This window comes from Gaeumannomyces tritici (genome assembly GCF_000145635.1).
Source record: "Gaeumannomyces tritici R3-111a-1 unplaced genomic scaffold supercont2.2, whole genome shotgun sequence".
In the NCBI taxonomy this organism is placed as follows: Eukaryota; Fungi; Ascomycota; class Sordariomycetes; order Magnaporthales; family Magnaporthaceae; genus Gaeumannomyces; species Gaeumannomyces tritici.
In genome coordinates, this window is record NW_008804546.1 from 4,849,923 (window position 1) to 4,868,223 (window position 18,301).

The 18,301-nt window shown below is 45.6% G+C and overlaps 7 protein-coding genes across 7 annotated transcripts; 5 read left to right on the forward strand and 2 right to left on the reverse strand.

Annotated features, from left to right (window-relative positions):
- Positions 1-86: 86 nt before the first annotated feature.
- Positions 87-764, forward strand: GGTG_04190 (hypothetical protein; the record flags this gene model as incomplete). The annotated part of the gene is made up of 2 exons (XM_009221982.1): positions 87-434; positions 543-764. The coding sequence occupies exons 1-2, from the start codon at positions 204-206 to the stop codon at positions 762-764; spliced, it is 453 nt and encodes a 150-aa protein (XP_009220246.1). The 5' UTR covers positions 87-203.
- A 195-nt stretch (positions 765-959) lies between these two features.
- Positions 960-2,267, reverse strand: GGTG_04191 (hypothetical protein; the record flags this gene model as incomplete). The annotated part of the gene is made up of 4 exons (XM_009221983.1): positions 960-1,421; positions 1,574-1,819; positions 1,877-2,048; positions 2,245-2,267. 4 exons carry the CDS (start codon positions 2,265-2,267, stop codon positions 960-962), a joined length of 903 nt encoding a protein of 300 aa, XP_009220247.1.
- A 989-nt stretch (positions 2,268-3,256) lies between these two features.
- GGTG_04192 (hypothetical protein) lies at positions 3,257-5,230 on the forward strand (the record flags this gene model as incomplete). The annotated part of the gene is made up of 1 exon (XM_009221984.1): positions 3,257-5,230. The coding sequence occupies one exon, from the start codon at positions 3,257-3,259 to the stop codon at positions 5,228-5,230; it is 1,974 nt and encodes a 657-aa protein (XP_009220248.1).
- Positions 5,231-5,514: 284 nt separating this feature from the next.
- Positions 5,515-6,966, reverse strand: GGTG_04193 (hypothetical protein; the record flags this gene model as incomplete). The annotated part of the gene is made up of 4 exons (XM_009221985.1): positions 5,515-5,985; positions 6,040-6,102; positions 6,160-6,442; positions 6,521-6,966. The coding sequence occupies 4 exons, from the start codon at positions 6,964-6,966 to the stop codon at positions 5,515-5,517; spliced, it is 1,263 nt and encodes a 420-aa protein (XP_009220249.1).
- A 1,224-nt stretch (positions 6,967-8,190) lies between these two features.
- Positions 8,191-10,352, forward strand: GGTG_04194 (hypothetical protein). Its single transcript, XM_009221986.1, has 5 exons — positions 8,191-8,666; positions 8,758-8,799; positions 8,888-9,277; positions 9,361-10,105; positions 10,209-10,352. The coding sequence occupies exons 1-5, from the start codon at positions 8,269-8,271 to the stop codon at positions 10,323-10,325; spliced, it is 1,692 nt and encodes a 563-aa protein (XP_009220250.1). The 5' UTR covers positions 8,191-8,268; the 3' UTR covers positions 10,326-10,352.
- Positions 10,353-12,591: 2,239 nt separating this feature from the next.
- On the forward strand, positions 12,592-12,912 carry GGTG_04195 (hypothetical protein; the record flags this gene model as incomplete). Its single annotated transcript, XM_009221987.1, has 1 exon — positions 12,592-12,912. A coding segment is annotated over one exon (321 nt), but the record flags the coding sequence as incomplete, so codon positions are not given.
- Positions 12,913-16,787: 3,875 nt separating this feature from the next.
- Positions 16,788-17,267, forward strand: GGTG_04196 (hypothetical protein; the record flags this gene model as incomplete). The annotated part of the gene is made up of 2 exons (XM_009221988.1): positions 16,788-16,928; positions 17,130-17,267. Coding segments are annotated over 2 exons (279 nt in total), but the record flags the coding sequence as incomplete, so codon positions are not given.
- Between the last annotated feature and the right edge of the window lie 1,034 nt (positions 17,268-18,301).

Below are 18,301 nucleotides of genomic sequence, written 5' to 3' on the forward strand. Positions count from 1 at the left end.
GCAGCCCGGAGCACGGTTTCGATCTCATCATTCCCTTACACAGCACTTTTTCTTGTCCTTCGACGGCACCCGTGGGCTTTGGAAAAGCGGGGGGTTCTGCGCGCGAATGGCATGGGAAGCTCGTTGGGTCCCACATGCCACAGCTCAGCTCCGCATGGGGAAAGAGTGTGGGGTGATCCAAAAGCACGTCATCGCCGCCGACAATGAGCACGCCCGTTTGGGTGGTGCGCCCCTTTCGGCGCAAGGGGTCCAGGCTGCAGCCCAACAAGGCCGATATCCGGTGTAGCCTGCCCACCAGCTGCTGCAGCATCCCACGGGCCAGTCCGGGGCTGTGGGCCGTGGGCCGTCAATGCCAGGCACCCAGGCATCACAGCCTGCCATTGTCACAGCAAGCCCGTTTCACCCAGAGGAACACCATGTTCAATGGCATGCCAGTTTGTATAGTAGCATGAAGTCCTGGACGTAATATAAAAGACTGGCGGTAGGCGGTAGATGGAGAGGCAGTGAAGTCGTTGTTCATGGTGCCATCAACTTTCAAGCAGACTCGCAACCTTTCGGTGTCCTTTCTTGGCGGCCAATGCCCTTGGAGTCCACCCTTGAAAGTCCTTCGCATTCTTCTTGGCGCCGCTTTTGAGAAGCAGCCTCGTGATTTGCGCGTACCCTTTGTCGGCAGCTTGGTGCAGCGGCGCTCAGGAGTGCACGGTTATAGCACCTGCTTTTATCAGCAGCTGCGCAACGTTTTCGTGCCCCCGCTCGGCGGCTAAATGTAGCGCCCCTTGTGAAAGTGTAATATTTTAATGTTGCTTTCGTGTTGTTAAATTCGCCAGCACGTTTGCATGTCACCATCATCCAGGGGTCGACAGGGACCAATTTTCTACATCTCTCGGGATTTTTTGCTATGTGCCCCATCCACTTCCTGCTCCCTCCGCGTCCTCCCAATATGATCCTAATCTGATATGCTATCTCGTGTCATCAGTTCTTGTCCTTCGCCTTTTCTTTGTGTCTTTGTGTGAGCCGCCACTAACAAGCCGGGCTCTCGGCTGCCCGAGTTTGCAGCCTCGGATCTTGATCTTGTTGGAGGCGGCACCGGCCGGTCCACCCACCTTGTTGGGCGTTGGGGGCATTCTTCTCAGGACCGGCGTCCTTCTCCTTCTCCTTCCCTCGGATCTCGCGGGGGCTGCTTCCAGATGAAGTGCAGCTCCCGAGTCTATCGGGCGGCGAACTTCTCGAAAGGGGCCATCCCCGTCGATGTAGTCCCTTGACAGGGCCATCTGCAGGCCGGCAGTGAGCTTTCTTCTACAGCGAACGTTTCCACTGATTCTTGGGGTGCTGGCACTCTCCTGCGAGGCGCATGAATGTGTTCTTAAAGGTACCTTAGCTACATATTCGTATTTTCCTCCATTCAATATAGCCCAAACCTTCTACCAGAAATGTAGCCATAGACACCCCACGAGAGCTAGTCTGCAATGTCTACTTGAGCGAGGTCAAGAGCGAGGTTGATAGCGCTAACCAAGCCAGCCATGTTATCGTGAGTGGAGAGCCTGTTTAGAAGAACTTGGTCCCCCGAACTCACGCTGATAGAGCGTGTGTGACCTTCGACTGTCTTGCCCTTCTTGGTAAATGACATCTTGAAGCGGCTATCCGCCATAGAGATGGCTTCTCCCAGAGAAATCGTGTTGTCGTGGCATGAGGCGGGCCCCCAGATGACTCTGTCATTGATGAATCTGAGAGTGCATTCGAAAATATGGTCTTCGATGGAATGCTTCTTGTCGTCGAGCCAGACACTGAGTGATTCATTCGTAGTGCAATAGTTTTGCCCCTATTTGAAGTTAGCACATATTAGACAGAAATTTTTGCCTCAAGTGGGGTATTATACCTGTCGAGGTGCTTCGGGCGATGAATAGGGCAGCCAGAGTGAAAAGGTCAAGCAGCTAAGCAGCTTTGTGCAGGTAGTCAAAGGGAGGTAGGTTGCAGGTTCCGATTCCTCTCCGTAGCTCAAGGATGCGATGTCCCTTATGTGCCTGACTTCAACCCCGTTGCTAGTGCCCCTAGTAGTAAAGGAGTGCTAGGTACCTTAAGTCGACGCCCCCGCCCACCCCCCCTTCCGACTCCGACTCCCCCTGCCCTCCGATCATCATCTTCATTCCCAATTCGGCTTCAATCTACTCGATTCGCATTTCAGCCTAACTATCAGCGGGTTGTGACACGTAGCCACTCATTGTGAACTTGTTAGCTATCACTCACTGGTAGAAGGACCAGTCGATCATAGCTATTACGTGGACAAGAGGCTGCGTTGACCAACAGTTGGGAAAAAGGATATTCTAGGAAGGACAATTATTGGCTGGGAAGAATCAATTTAGGATCAAGGAACTTGAGTAAGGCATTGCCAAGGTTAGTGTCGTAAGCCCTACGAGGGAGGAAAACTCGGGCAGGAAATTTGCCTAAGTTGCGGATCTCTTGACTAGGCTGCTCCTATTAGCCATAAACATCACACCAAGGGGGTCAGCGCACCTGGCATCCAGTTAGGTAACCCGCTCGGATTGGGTAAACCCGGCTGATGCCTCAAAGGAACCGGTCCCCACTGGATATAGTCTAACCGGTCGATGCCCAAGTCTAGCTCTCTCAACTCTCCAAGGACTTAAATTTGGGCATCGACTGGTCAAACCATAGATGCTATGGCGTGGCACAGCGCCTTACGTGCTCTGACAGCCTAATCTCCAGCAGGCGTTAGGCACTGGAGACCCTTAACCAATATCAGTCAATTCTAGTTAGCTTCAAAGCACCCCTTTGAGTAAGCACCCAGTCCTGCACCCAAAATACCTTGTGATCGTCTGATCCCCCGTGCGACGTCCTTGACACTGAAAGGGTCCGCCAAGTCGCCTCCTGTTCACCATTTTTGTGGTCGTGGTGATTTGGAACTCCCCCGTTTCTGAGTGCTGTCCCCCAGCCAGAACCCGTATACCATTATCCTTAAACACGCTTCCGTTATCTGCGCCTTCGCCGCGCCACCTCCAATTCGTTCTGTTCTCAGGCACAATCCTCAACTGTTCCCTGACTCTAGCCTGAAATCCGACCCCAGCGCCTGTTGCAAACACGCATTCAAGCCACCGCCGACGTTTCTCCGCTGCTCTGTCCGATCAAGATCGCAACCATTCTGGGCTCCCAGGCCCCAACAAGAACGCACATCACAATCCCCCTCGCTGCCCGACAAGGAAGAGAAGAACTTTCACATTCGAATTTGCAACGTCTTTTCACAATGGTGAACACCCACATCGCCATAGTCGGGGCTGGACCGCGCGGAACAAGTTGCTTGGAACGTCTTTGCGCCTCTGCAGGGGCTATCCTCAAGGACAAGGGAACGCTCACGATCCACGTTATCGACCCATACCCTCTCGGCCCGGGCAAGGTGTGGCGAACAGATCAACCACCACGGCTCCTGATGAACACGGTCGCGTCCCAGATCACCCTGTTCACGGATGAAAGTGTGAACTGCGTGGGGCCCATCCATCCTGGTCCAAGCCTGCACGCTTGGGCAGCGGGGGAAAGCTGGCTCCAGTTGGGTCCGAATGACTACCCTACCCGCTTCGCGCATGGCTGTTACCTGGAATGGGTATATGGCGAGGTCTGCAAGAGGGCTAGGGAGGAGACCGCGATTGTGAAGATCTCGGAGCACCGCGCTAGTGCCATTCAACTCGAAACCACCAGCATCAACAGTGGCAAACAGAGACTCACCTTGTCTACCAATGAAACCTTGCCTAATCTTTCTGCCGTTATCCTGGCCCAAGGCCATGTTCCCCGGCTTCTTAGCAACACCGCAAAACTCTTCGCCGACGATGTCGCCGCCAATCCCGGTCTACGGTACTTCCCACCCGGCAACCCAGCCGACACTGACCTCGGCGCCATTGCCCCCGGTGATGCCGTGCTCCTGCGCGGTCTCGGACTTGTCTTCTTCGACTACATGGTTTTGCTCACCTCTCGACGAGGCGGGCGGTTCGAACCCTCGGATAGCGGTCTCACTTACCATCCATCGGGTAAAGAGCCCAAGATATACGCCAGCTCCACCCGCGGTATCCCCCACCACGCCCGCGGCGATAACGAGAAGGGCGCGTTCGGCCGTCACAAGTCACTCTTTCTGACCGAGGAGGTCATTGCATCATTCAACCAACGGGCTGGGGGTGAAAATGCTCCGAAGTTCAAGGAGGAAATCTGGCCGCTCGTTGCCAAGGAGGTCAAGTCCGTCTATTACAAGGCTTTATTCGAGAAGAAAAAGGCGGACGATCACAAAAACTTCTGGAGAGGCTCTGGGAACTTCATGGAAGACGGCCAGAGATTCCAGAGAGACCGCCAAAGTTTCAAGGACGACTCGGAAAGGTTCATCAGAGAACTTGGTGAGAACGACCCGAACGAAGCTGCCAACTTGCAACGTCTCGGAGTTCCCGAGCCTGCGTGGTCTTGGGAGCGCCTTCGAAAGCCCCAAGGCGACAGCATCTTCACCACGACCGAGGAGTGGAACGAATGGCTGCTTGACTACCTGAAGCGAGATGTCAAGGACGCAAAGGAAGGGAACGTCAGAGGACCCCTGAAGGCGGCTCTTGATGTTCTACGTGATATCCGCAACGAAGTGCGCCTTATCGTGGATCACCACGGCGTGAACGGTGTGTCGTACAGGGACGACATAGTCCAGGATTTCACGCCGCTCAGCTCATTCCTGTCCATCGGACCCCCTCGTCGGCGTATCGAGGAGATGGCCGCTCTGATGGAAGCCGGAATCCTGCAGGTCCTTGGCCCAGAACCGGCCCTGAGTCTCGGGGAAGGTGCCTGGCCTGCCAGATCAGCCAAGATTCCCGGACACACCGTCAGCATCCGGACTATCATCGATGCCTGGGTCCCGCCGCCAAACCTCACTCATACCGACGATCCTCTGCTCAGGTATATGCTTGAGCACGGGGAATGCAGGCCTCACGAGATTGATGGCTACAAAACCGGTGCCGTCGACATCACCCGCAGCCCATATCGGATCATCGACAAACAGGGTGATGCCCATACGAGACGCTTCGCGGTTGGCGTCCCTACGGAGGGTGTTCACTGGGTTACCACCGCCGGGGCTCGCCCTTGCGTCAGTTCTGTCAATCTTATGGATAACGATGCTGTAGCTCGGGCTGCTCTGCAACAGGCTGCTGCGGATCTGGATGCTCTGAGGCAGGGGTTGTTGCGAGGTGCCCGGGAGTGAGGCTACTACGGATAGGAGTGCTGAGGATCAGGATTTCTCAGGATCGGATTGCTAGGATCAGAATGATTTAGAATCAGAATGCCCAGGATCAGAATGTTCAGAGTTAGAACTTGGCCTATAAAGGCATATATCAATCATGGCGGACCTTGGCTTGGCATCCAGGGCAAACTGCCGCCCAAATCGGCGACCAGCGGCAGCCAAACTCGGCGGCGAATTTCCATGGAACCTACAATTGTGTTGTAATATACATTTTCCCCCAAGCTTCAAATAACTCCCAGGTAACATCAGAACTGCTCCAATTCCACCACTCCTTTGCCACTCCCCACCTGAACGGCTGTTCGTTGGTCAAGTCCGTGGCCAAGCCCCTGTGCAACCCGTTTAATGTACCAGCAAGTCGTCCGGAAACCTGGGTCGCTGGCATCGTTGAACCGACAAAGGCCCAAGTGGTCCGCGGCCATAGGCACCTGTTCTTCGTGCTCCAGATGCATACGAGAGCTCAGCTTGTCCACAACCAGGGCCTTTGTCCCAGGCAACGCCATGGTCTCATAGAAGCTTACAATGGCAAACCTCCGAGCCAAGAACCGAAAGTCCTCGTGGAGGTTGGAGATATCAGACGAGTTCTTCGTCAAGGAGTCGACGAGCTGAGATGGGCGACCTTTCCAGCCGAACCGCCGCGGCGCCACGGGTGCTGAGGATTGGACTATCGACAGCCACTGGGACTTGTCAGCTCCAAGGTGCGGCGTTCCGTACAGCAACTGCCACTTGTGTTAATATTTATGCTAACAAATTCTAGAAGTGGCCCTGCTCACAAAGCCGCGTGTCGCCGAGAAAAGGTGCTGGTATCGGTTGTCAATTCGAGCAGCGCAAAGTGCCTGGACGCCAAGTCAGCAGACAATTCCTAACGACAACCTGTGAAAATAACGCCTGACCTGCTTCAGGACGATTCCGCCCAAATTGTGGGCCACAAATACGATCGGCCTGCTATAGTCCCGGTCCCTGCGCAAGTCCCGTAGTCTCGCCAGCAAGGCCTGGGCATTGCCCTGGATCCCGGCGACAGACGTGTTTCCATAGATGTCGGCGTTGTACGCAAAGGATAGGACCCGCATGTCTGGCAACTCTCTCGGCAGCAAATCCTTGGGCCAGCACACTTTGGTTGTTTCATGGGTCCATGTCTTGAGGTAGTCACCATTCAGGCCATGGATCAGCACCAGACTGAGGAAATTCAGAGTTAGCTCATTCTGGCGGTTCTCAAATTTTAGGATTTGCTGGTTAGCATGGCAAGGCACGTACTCAACAGTAGCTGTAAATCCTCGTGCACCAGGGTTATGGAGTGTTTCCACGGCGGGGCTCTTCCTTGAGCCGACCGAGATCCCCTCGCGCGAGGCGTACAGCTCGCTGGGCCGCCGGCCGAGGGCGCCCAGCTCCGCCGCCAGCAGCCTCGCGACCGCCTCGTGCCCGTACTCCGCGGCCCGGTGCAGCGGTGTACGCCCGTAGCAATCCTTCGTTTCGATGGTCGCGCCTTTGTCGAGCAGTAGCTTCACCGAGGCCTCGTCCCCGTTCCCTGCGGCCCACGACAGCGGCGTCCGGAAGTATTCACTGTCCTTTGTCTCAATAGCGGGGCCTTTATGTAGCTTCACGACGGCCTTGTGCCCGTTCTTTGCGGCCCACAATAGCGGTGTTTGGTCGTTAAAGCTCTTGGCGTCATTGGCAGCGCCAATAACTAGATCATGGATCATCTTTAATGTTTCCCCATCCGCCTTTATCCAAGCGCTGTAACCCGGATAATCGCCTATGCTTCTCAATGCCGTCCATACACCTCGACCGCTTTCTGGAAAAATTTCCCAGCGTCTTCGTGTCTTTCCATCCCGTTTAATAATACCCCGAAATTCCACAATCTGGTAGTTTTATCCAGATAATCTTGCCACTCTGTCCACGGCCCCTGGGGTCCCCCTGGCCTGCTTATGAAGGATTCACAACCTCGATCTTGTGGCTTGCGTTGAGATGCGTCCCAGTCCCAGATAAGTACGAAATCGATTGGAGATGTGATCCGTTGTAGATGGTCCGGCGATTCGCTATCTGTCACTGTCAGGGGAGCTGCAATTATAATAATTGCCGAATAGCAGTCGCGCGGCCTGACGATGGTAGGCTTCGATGCTCCTTGCAGAAGACAAACGGCATCCCCTTCGAGAATAGGTTGTGCCGAGTGCCGGAGGGTGATCTCTTCCGGGGATGTGTCGAAAGAGCCAAGGCTGTTCTTCCAAACAATGCCTATGCTTTGCGCATCACCTCGAGGATTAACCGAGGATACGAAATAACACCGAAGGAGCCGCGTGGCTGAGACTGTTGAGAGAGGGGGCCAAATACGCCCGCCGTACATGCAAGGTCCTCCTGCCGGGACGTACGAACACGCGTATCTGCCACACCCCTGAACCAGAACCCGCGTACGTCGGTAAGGGGGCACCAGGCACGGCAGCAGGTGTGCTTACGGTCGCGCAACAACGAGCCCTCCGATGTTCCCGCACAGCCCACCGAAAACGAGCCCTACTACGGTGACATCTCATGGCGAGACGTGGGCTAGTATTCGCCAAATAGTACCAAGGAGCCTTTCTTTTTTAAAGCCGCGCAAAGGTGTTTACGTTATACCCGCTCATGCGATATTTCGATGCGTGGCCGAGCCTGTCAACGGACTGGTCAAGTGATGCTTGGCTGGTTTTGGTTGTATTTTTGGGAAATAACGGCTTTAATTCATGACTGTAAGGTAGACTTTGTGCGTGTGACATAGCTTGCGGGGCATTGGGAAGGCATCCACGATGATCTGCCTCGGCTGGCAGGCTTATCGACTTGTTCCGACCAACCCCGACCATGGGTCATCTAACATCCCGAGTTCCGTTTGTATGCCGGGCTATAAAAGATTCGCCCGCTCCCAGCAGAAGAACCACACCCACTTTGGCTCTATCGGCCTCACGATCCCATCCCAGACCAAGCGGGCAACCCCGGCGCATCTTTAGCCATTTCACAACCCACGCACCCCCGACACCATGATCACCATCGTTGCCCTCGCTGCGCTGCTCCCCGTGCTTGTCACGGAGGTCGACGCCTTCGCCGCCCCTGTGCCTTACTATCGCCACCGTATAATCTCTCGGGCGGCGGTGACCCAGGGCAATGGTAACGGCACCGGCACCGGCACCATAATCTGGGGCGACTGCGACCCGGGCCTAGTCAAGGCTGCGGACCTGCCCATCAAGTGCGCAGAGCTAGTTGTGCCCCTCGACTACACGGCGCCGCCCAGCCCCAACGCCACCGCGACCCACACCCTCGAACTGGTCAGGGTCCAGGCGGCGACGCAGCCCGCCAGGGGGAGCGTGCTGTTCAACTTTGGCGGACCTGGATCCGAAGGCCTAAGGTCCCTGGCCACTTCTGCCCAGTTTTATCGCAAGTAAGATGATGATAGCTCTTGCCCGACCCGGGGCATAAGGGAAACTGATGAACCGTACCTGGCTGATATGCTGCTTCGTTTCCAACTTCAGCCTCACAGGCGGCGCGCATGATCTGATTGGCTTTAACCCGAGGTACTTGCTGCCTTATTTTCCTGGGTATTTAGCAAATACGGGAATACTGTACTAACCGGAACCCGTGTCGTGGGGGGATGACCGACAGAGGTACGAGCCTCAAGTACCTCCCCTTCTCGTGCTACGGCAGCGACCTCGACCGCGCCCTCGCCATCCTCTCCGGCATGTCCGCGTCCGGGGGCCCCTACCTAGATTCGTCCGACGTGCAGCCGGGGCGCACCTGGGCGACGGCCAAGGTTTTCGCTGACGCCTGCGCCGACAAAACGGCCGAAACGACGGCGGGCTTCGTGGGCACAGCTTTTGTGGCCAGGGACATCATGCGCATCGTCGACGCGCTGGGCCAGGGCGAGCTCGTAAACTTCTACGGCATTTCGTACGGCACCGTGCTGGGCGCAACGCTTGCGGCCATGTTCCCGGACAGGATCGGTCGCATGGTCATCGACGGCGTCCTGAATCCCCACGAGTACTACCATAACCTGTGGGTCGCCCTCTCCCACGCTCTCTCCCCAGACGCGGAAGAGGGTTTTCCTGTGGTTGCAGTGACTTACACGAGAGTGCTAGCATTGATACGGAGTGGATGTCAGGCACCGACGAATCCTTCCGCCGGATCCTGGCCGAATGTGTGAAGGCCGGCCCCGCGCGGTGCGCCCTAGCCGGCCGCAACAACGGCGCCGCGACGGCGTCCCAAATCGAGAAGGACATTTACGGCCTCTTCGAACGGCTCAAGCACAGCCCGCTGCCACTGCCGCAGTCGCTCGTCAACTACGCCTCGGCCCCCGCGGCCGTGGTGGACTATAGCAACCTCAAAGGACTCGTCTTCTCGACCCTCTACGTCCCGGCCTTCTTCCCCAAGATGGCAGCGGGGCTGGACGCGCTGCTGCGGTGGGACGGCGACAGCACCAATGTCGACGTGGCCAGCTTCGGGGACTGGCGTGACGAGCTCACAGCCGCATTCGCGGGCGTCGTCAGTAACGAGGCGCTCCAGGGGATCCGCTGCGGCGACAAGGACCCGGCTACGCGGGCGGGCATCCGCACCCTCGAGGACGCGATGCCGGCCATCGAGCGCGTCGCGTCGCTGTCGCGCCTCATGGGTAACGGGTCTATCCACGGCAGCATCACGATGCCGTGCGCGCGCTGGCGGCTCAATGGCGCGCGCGAGAGGTACAATGGCGATTTCCGCGTCAGGACAAAGTACCCGGTCCTGGTCGTCAACCCGACCTGGGACCCGGTCACGCCGCTCGTTTCGGCCAAGAACGTCAGCGCCGGATTCGAAGGCAGCGTGCTGCTCCAAAGGGATGGGTTCGGGGTGAGTGCTACCCACCTACCTACCTATTTGCATACGAATTGGGAAAAAAATACCTGATGGACATGTTTAAACGCTAACCTCTATTCTCCTTTTCCAAAAACAGCACAGCTCGGTCGCCGAAAGATCGGCGTGCTCCGAGGGCGCCATTGGGGCTTATTTTTCCGAAGGCAAGCTTCCTACGCACGGGACAGTGTGCAAGCCTGATAAACCAGTATTTTGATTATCGTTCGCAAAATATTATTCGTACTTTTAAAATTTTTTTAAACATTTGTCGATGTGTATTAACAAACTATTTGTTACAATCGGGTTTTTACCCTTAAGGTAAGGTATTAAAAGAAAGGCTAATAAAGAGTGCATTAATGTCCGGCTGGAGGATAGAAGCCAGGAAAGAAAAAAAGAATGAAGGTGATGGCCTTCCTCGCCTCCGTAGCTTTGTCCATGTCCATCTCGCCTCACCCGCCTCCGCCGCGCCATCTTCCCTTAATCCCCGAAACCAACCCCATGACAGTGAAAGCAGCACCATATTTAAGCGCAAAAAAAATCACCAAGGGAGATGGAGGAGAAAATAGGGAAGGCAGGAAGGTTTAACGAAGCCAGCAAATATAAACACTTAGGTTTTAAAATGCGTTGCTTGTATCATTTTTACTTAATAATCTCCGCGTAACACATTTAAACGCTATCTTTATAAAACCATAAGCTAATTTAAACAAATGAACGTGTTCGGAAAATGCACTTACTTATATGCTGGTTTTAGCTTCGATTCCACTTAAAAAATCAGCACAATTTCTAATACTTAATTCACCTTAAATAACAAACAAATATACCTTACGACTGTGGGCTTTAAAAGTTTCTTGTTTGGTTAATGGACCGGAGCCGTTGTTACTTTAACTTAAGCAGAGCCTGAACTAGCTTGAGCTAAGCTTGGGCTAACATGAGCTAAGCTACATTAATATTTGGGTTTGCACAGTTACATGAGGAATTTCCTCATTTTATTTGTATTTTTTAAGCAGCTTCCTTTGTATTTTTCTAATAGTACTATCAGTTTGCAGTACACCCAGTTGTTAACAAAAGTGTAAGTTTTACGGAAATTCGCCGCCAAATTTAAGTTAGTGCACCCCATGTCGGGCACCCCCCAAACGGGCACCCTGTTAGCCTTACAGCCTCAAATCCTTACACGTACTTTAATTTTACGGGATTCCATCAATTTTAATCCGTTTTCCTTACTTTTTATTGCATTCGAATGCTAAACTGTGTTAGGAGCACGGGCGAAACCGCCCGGCAGAAAGGAAGAAGGGGGCACTGGCACAGTTGGCCGGGCACGGACTTTCCTGGTAACGTGCCGGCAAAGTGCCGGTATCGCGGCCAAAGCATAATGGCAAAGTTAAAAAATAAGGTAAAGCTTAAATTGCACAAAAGCGCATGGAGCGCGGAAAATTTATAAAACCAACCCCGCGTGCCGGAAAGGGTACGAAAAAAAGGAAAGTTAAAAAAGGAACAATTTTTGTTGGAAATAGCACTTTTGGTAAAAAATTTACGGAAATTTAACAAAAAAAATACCGCATTCGGCCCGTAATTTGGTAATTACCCGCTTTTGCATTAATTAACCTTTAATATATTGTTCCTTTTTTTTTACTTTTTTTATTTAAAAAATAAATTTGGGTAATTACCGAAAGGGATTAAATAAGTTTAAAAAAGGCATTTGCAATTTTGCACCGCTTATAATAACGCTTAACGCTACGTTAAATACGTTGGAAAGGGCCGTTAAGTTACCGGAACAAAATACCAAAAAAGCCCCGCAAATTTCCGATAATTTCGAAAACCTTTTCGTAAAGGAATTGCAAAAAATAAATAACGCGTTGGAAGCCCAAAACAAACGTGCTAATTTAATTTAAAAATTTAAAATAAAAGGTTAAAGCATGCGCATAAAAGTTTAAACGAAAATAAAAAAAAATACTTTTAAACAACGAAAAGGTTTTACGTAAAGCAAAATTATTTTTAAACCGCTTATATTTAAAAAATTTGCAACATGGCAAAATATTGCTTATTACATTAACAATTACAAACTTATTTTTAAAAGCAAAAAAGAACGTTACGGTAAAAACCGTATAAAAATTTAAATAATTTTTAGCACTTTTAATTATTAGCAACGGGTATAATAAATAAAATACAAGCAAATGCATTATTTAAATACCGGGGTATTGCTTATTTAAACCGATTTTTTGCGGTAATTTTAAACAAAATTAAAAAACCCCAATTTGCAAATGTAATTAACAATTAAAAAGTTCGCGGGAAATACCGTTATTAAGCAAAAAAATTACAAATCGTTTAAAGCGTTTCGAATTTGCTAAAATTTGGTAAAAAATAACTTTTCCAAATTAATATTTAAATAAATAAAAATAATATTGCTTTTTAACCGGTTTCGCCCCGAAATTTAAAAACGGGTAACATTTAAAAGCTTTTTTTACATTATGGAAAAATTGCAAGCCAAAGCTTTTAAAGCAAAAATAATATCGGAACCGCATAAAAGGATACCAGGGAATACCAGTGCTTTAACCGTTAAAAAGCCGGTTATTTACTTTAAATGCGGGCAATTAAACCATATCGCTATAGCATGCAAAATACGGACGGATAACCCGAAAACCCCGTTGGCTCCAGCAACCATACAAAAAGCGAAAAGGAAAAAGCTTAAAGTACGGTATTACGGGTATAAGGAATTAAGCTATATCCGGCTAGCGTATTTTAAAAAAAGCAAAATATCGTTACCTAATTTAACACCGCTATTTGGCCGTTTAAGCACCGGGGCTTAAAAATGCGCTTTAACGGCCAAAACGCGTTAAAAAACTAAAGTATATTTATAAATTAACGGTTGCCGGGTAAAATTAAAAGCGTTAATTAATAATAAAAGCAACGTTAATTTATTGCATAACCGTTTTTTAATAAAAGCAAAAAAAATACCGGTGTTAAACGGGGGTTACTTAACGTAGCTCGATACCAAAAAACGCATATTTACGCTAAAAGTAAAAAAATACAAAATTTGGGTAACGGATAGCTAGGGAATAACCCGAAAGTTAATGGTATTTTACGTAATAATGCCCCGGGCCGGGTATAACATTACGTTAAGCATGCTTTAACTTTAGCAAAAGGACATTAAAATCCGGTTTAAAAATATAAAATGGAAATTTCCGGTAATTATTAAAAAGGTTAAAATAATTTCGTTGGAAATAGCTAAAAAGCTGGTTTAATTGGAATAAGCAATAGCCATACTAACGGTTATACGCCCGAAAACCCCGGAAAATTCCGGGGAATGGCTAAAAACTTTCCCGAAATGGGTTAAAAAATGGTTGCAAAACATGCGCAACTTTATAAATTAAACCCTTTGCTAAAACATACAAGTTAAAATTACGCAATTAAATTAAAAAAAAACGATGCCGCTTTACGAAAGCATTTATCCTTTATTCGAAAAAAAATTAAAAACCTTTTGGAAATACTTTAACTGTTGGAACAGCATTGCGGTGCGCGTGCGATCCGGAAAGGGAAGTTATTACAAAAGGCTTTGGGATTTTCCGGATCCCGCACGGGCTAACTTTATTTGCTTTAAACAAAGCAGGGAACCACCCTTTGGGTAATTGTCCCTGCGCATATAAAGGGCAATTTTGTACTTTTTTTTTGGTAAATAATTTTTTTTTCGGTATGCATAATAATAGGATTTTTCCCAAATCATTAAAATCGTTGTTTACTTTTACCAGGAAATTTCCGAGCTTTAAAATAAAAGTACCAGATTTTTACCAACATTAATTAATATTGTTTAAAAGGCAATACAAAACGGTTAGGTAAAGGATTTAGCGCTAAATTACCCGTTAAAATTTTTTAATCGAAAAAAAAAGTTAGCGAGAGATTTAGGAGCAAAGGAATACCTTTCCCCCGTTCGATAGCGTATTTGCTAAGCAAGTAAATCCCTTTCTTTTTTGGCTTGCGTTGCCCAGCAATTAAATTAAAATTAATTAAAAAGAATTTACAAGCTTAGGAAAGGATGTTATGTAATTCCCGAAATGGATTGGATTTTTAGTTTTTAAGCTTTTGTAAGCTTTTGGATTAAAAAATTACCCGAAGCGAATTTGCTCGTTTACTTACCAAAAGAACAATTACAAGTTTTTCCGATAAGGTTTTAACGATTAAATAAGCATTACCAACAAAATATTTGCAGTACAAAAAGCAGCTTTCGAAAATAATTCCGATTAAAAAAAACTTATTTTACGGAAAAAATTATAAAGCTATTTAAAAATTTAGGCCTTTTTTAAAACTTTATAAATATTTATAACGAAAAGCTTTTTTAACAAGCAAATTACATTTTAAAAGGAGCATTTTAAACCGTTTCCAACGATTAAGTTTAAGCTTGGATTTTTAAATTTATGCTTAAATATTGCTATTATAGCGGTAAACTTTTTTTTTCCGCTTTTTTTTAAAGATTTCGACGGTTTAAGCTTAGCACGTTTGGAATATTTTAATAAAAAAGCTTTAAAAGCATTTGTTAAGTTTTTAATAAATCGAAAAATTACCGTTTCCGGCAAAGCAAATTTAAAGGGCTCGAAAAAATTAAACTTATTAATAACCAATACAAATAACGCTTAAAATTTGGCATTTAAAAAAGCAATAAAACCTTTAACGTTAAATTGCTAAAACAAAGGCAAAGCGCCGGAAATTGCATCCTTATTTGCAAAAATTTTGGTACAAGTTAAGGCCCGCAACGAAAAAACTACCGAAAAGCGGTTAACCAAAGATCCTTAAAGCAAACGAATACAAAAGCTCGAACGCAACGAGCACGAAACCAAAGCCCAATTTTAAAATTGGCTTTATTTCCCGGTACCCCGGCAAAAACAGCTATTTTTAAATTACCGTTTTTTTAATTCCTTTAAGCAATAAACCAAAGGTTAGCTTTTTACCAAAAAAAAAACTTATTAATTAAACGGAATCCATTTTTATAATTTACTAAATTAAAAAAACCGGCCCCGGATTTTTAAAAAGTACTTTGTTGTTTAGGATTTGGCAAAAAGCCAAACCCTAATTTTTCGAATAATTTTTTTAACCCCAATTTTTTAAAAAACTTTTTTAACCTTTGTTTTTTTGCAATACCAGCCGGCACCCCAAACAATAAACCAATACCGTATGCTTTTATTATTGGAAATGCCCAATGCACCGTTTAATCCGAACTTACTAAAAGCCTTTTGCAATATGTAAAATAAAGCATATAAATATTTAAAAAAACAATACAACATTTTAAACGATAAAGTTTTAATTTTCGCAAATATTTGTAAAGCGCTTAGCATTTTCCTTTTGCAATTATACGCGATTTTTTTTATAACCTTTATAAACCGAACCAAAGCTTATTTTATTTAAATTATCGGTAAAAGTTATTTTTTTAAAAAAATTTACTTTAAGCTTTAAAAGCATTTTAATACGGAAATTAACAAGCAATAGTATTATACGAACTAAAGCTCGATTACATTCCAAACCGTTCGTTTAAAAAGCAAAAACGCAAGCAAAAACAAAATGGAAATGCTTTAAATCCTTTTAAACAAATTTTAAGCTTATTAGCGAGCTTTTAGCCTTGTTTACCAGCAAAACCACCAGCTGGTTACAAGCACTTTCCGTGCAATTTAAAAAATGCCCAAGCTTAAAATGGCCCTTTTACGTTTAAAAAAAACGTTTAAAAATTTGGTTTTCCAATTGCGCAGTACTTTTTAAATGGAAAAAAATATAAGCGCATACGGTAATTATTTTATTAAACGCAAATTCGAAAAAAACGTTAAAAACGATGGATAAAATACAAAAAGCGCTGGGAAATTACGCTTTTCCAATTTTTAAAACCGCAACATTAATAAGTACTGGATTTGCAACAAGCTTAATTGCCGCTTTACGCAGCATACGCTAAAAAAATAGCGCAATTTAAAAAAGCGCTAAAAACAAAACCGTTAAAAATATAGCAATTAAAAAAAAAGTTTTCCCAATTCCTTTTTAAATACGAAAAAAAAGTAACAATAAAAACGATAAAGCGCCCGCAAACGATCCATAAATTTATTTAACGTTAAAATTTAGCAATTAATTAAACGATAAAAAAGGAAAAACTTTTTTATTATAATTTTTTACCGCTATTACCGCAAAATTTTTCGCCGATAAAACTTTTCGTTACCGTATCCATGCTTATTTTTAATATCGATTAAATAAAAGCGATAAAAAACAAATATTAAAGCAATACGTACTTTTTAACGGAAATAAATGGTGCGGTATTATGCCCGATATAAAAGCCGCAAAAGTTTTAATTGCTAGCTTTATACAATTCCGAATATTGCAACGCTATTTGCTAAATTTCCAAATGGTTACTAGCAAAGCCAAATACTAAATTCGCTTTGGTTTAAAAAACGCTTTGTACAATTTAAACGAAATTACTTTGCAAACCCCCGTTGGATTGGTTACTTTTTATATAATTCCAACGCATACCTTTTTTTTTATATGCTTGGAAAATATAAACAAATTGGGGGTTTATTTCGATAATACGCGCAATAAGCTTGTAACCAAACAAAGCAAGCGCGTATTAATTACCAAACAATTAAATTACTTATAATTTTTTATCGATAAAGTTAGCAATACAACGGCAACCGCTTCGTATTTAATTAATCCTTAAAGCGCAAAAGTGCTTTTTTTAACAAAAGCCGAATTAAAACGTTTGTACAAACGATTTGGCTACCCTTTTGTTAAACGCTTTTGGCATATGTTTAACCAAGCAAACCATTGGGCAAATTGCAACGCTTTGCAAATAATTAATTGGGTATGCCACCATTGCCAAATTACAAGCTCCGCCCCGTAACGTTTTAAATTTATGCTTAAAAATAACGTTAATTTTAATTACGAAGTAATTGTTAACGTTATGCATTTAAATAATAAATAAATGCTTTATGTAATTAATGCAAGCATTGCGTTTAGCGCCGCAACCTTTTTAAAAAGGGATTAGTTAAAAAAATTTGGAAAGCTTTTAAGCGCTGTTAATTTAACACTTATTTTGGCCCGCTTAACGTGGTATTTTACAATGCAAAAATTAACTTTATTACGAGCAAATTTTAAGCGGAAGCAAAGCTTTTTGGAATTACTTGCTATTAGGTTTTTATAAAAGCTTATTGGTTAATAAGCAAAGTTAAAAGGTATTACGAACCTTTCCGTTATGCTTACAAAATAATTAAAAGGGAATGCTTTAATATCCATTTAAATTTAACGTTCTAAAAAGCAATTAAAGCGTTAAACGATATCGCCGGATTTAACGGGCTGGTTTTTACGCTGCTCGTTTTTAATGCTATGCTTTAACTAATTAACAATTCGGCACTTACGGGAACGCAAATTTAACGAACGGTAGCAATTACCAAAACCATAGCAAAATTGCGCAAACTTTTTGTTAAACGAAAAGTTAATAACGTATTAAATACGCGCAACGGTTCGAACATTAAAAGGACGTTGCTTAGTTTTTTCGTTTTAAAAAATAAAGTTTTCGTATACCGAAAAAAAAAGGAATAGCAAAAACCTTTTAAAATTTTGTTAGTAATAAATAATAAAGTTATTATTAATATGCTAAACGGTTTAATAACGTTTTGCAGCATTATTTGCAAATTTTACCAAAAATTAGAAAAGCAACAAATAGCAAATTTAAAAAAACAATTAAAACCATTTGCATATTTAATTTTGCCCAAATTACAATTTTAAAAACGATTTTGTAAAATTACCAAGTACTAAAATTATAATTCGAAAAGCAATAGCAAAAACGATTTTAAAATTAAAAATTTCCCGCCGCCGCTTCGGCGCTAACGAGGAAAACCGTGCAAAGCATTTTAGCTTTCGACATTTCCGGTTATTGCATAATACAATAAACGTTTTAAATGCAACGCCGCGCGGAAAATTATTTTATTGGCTTTTGTAAGCGCAAAAAAAATAAAGTTTATGCGTTTAGCGCTTTATTACCGCCAAATTGGCAAAATTACAACCCCCGGCAAACCTTTTAAGCAATTAAACCAAAAAAAATTAGGAATTTGCTATCCAACGAAATAATAAAGCTAATTAAAAAATAGCAAATCGATAAATTGGCAAAGGTTTTTGGTTTACGAATGGTTAAAAAGGTTAAAGGAATAAATTTAGCATTTTACAAACAATTAAAAT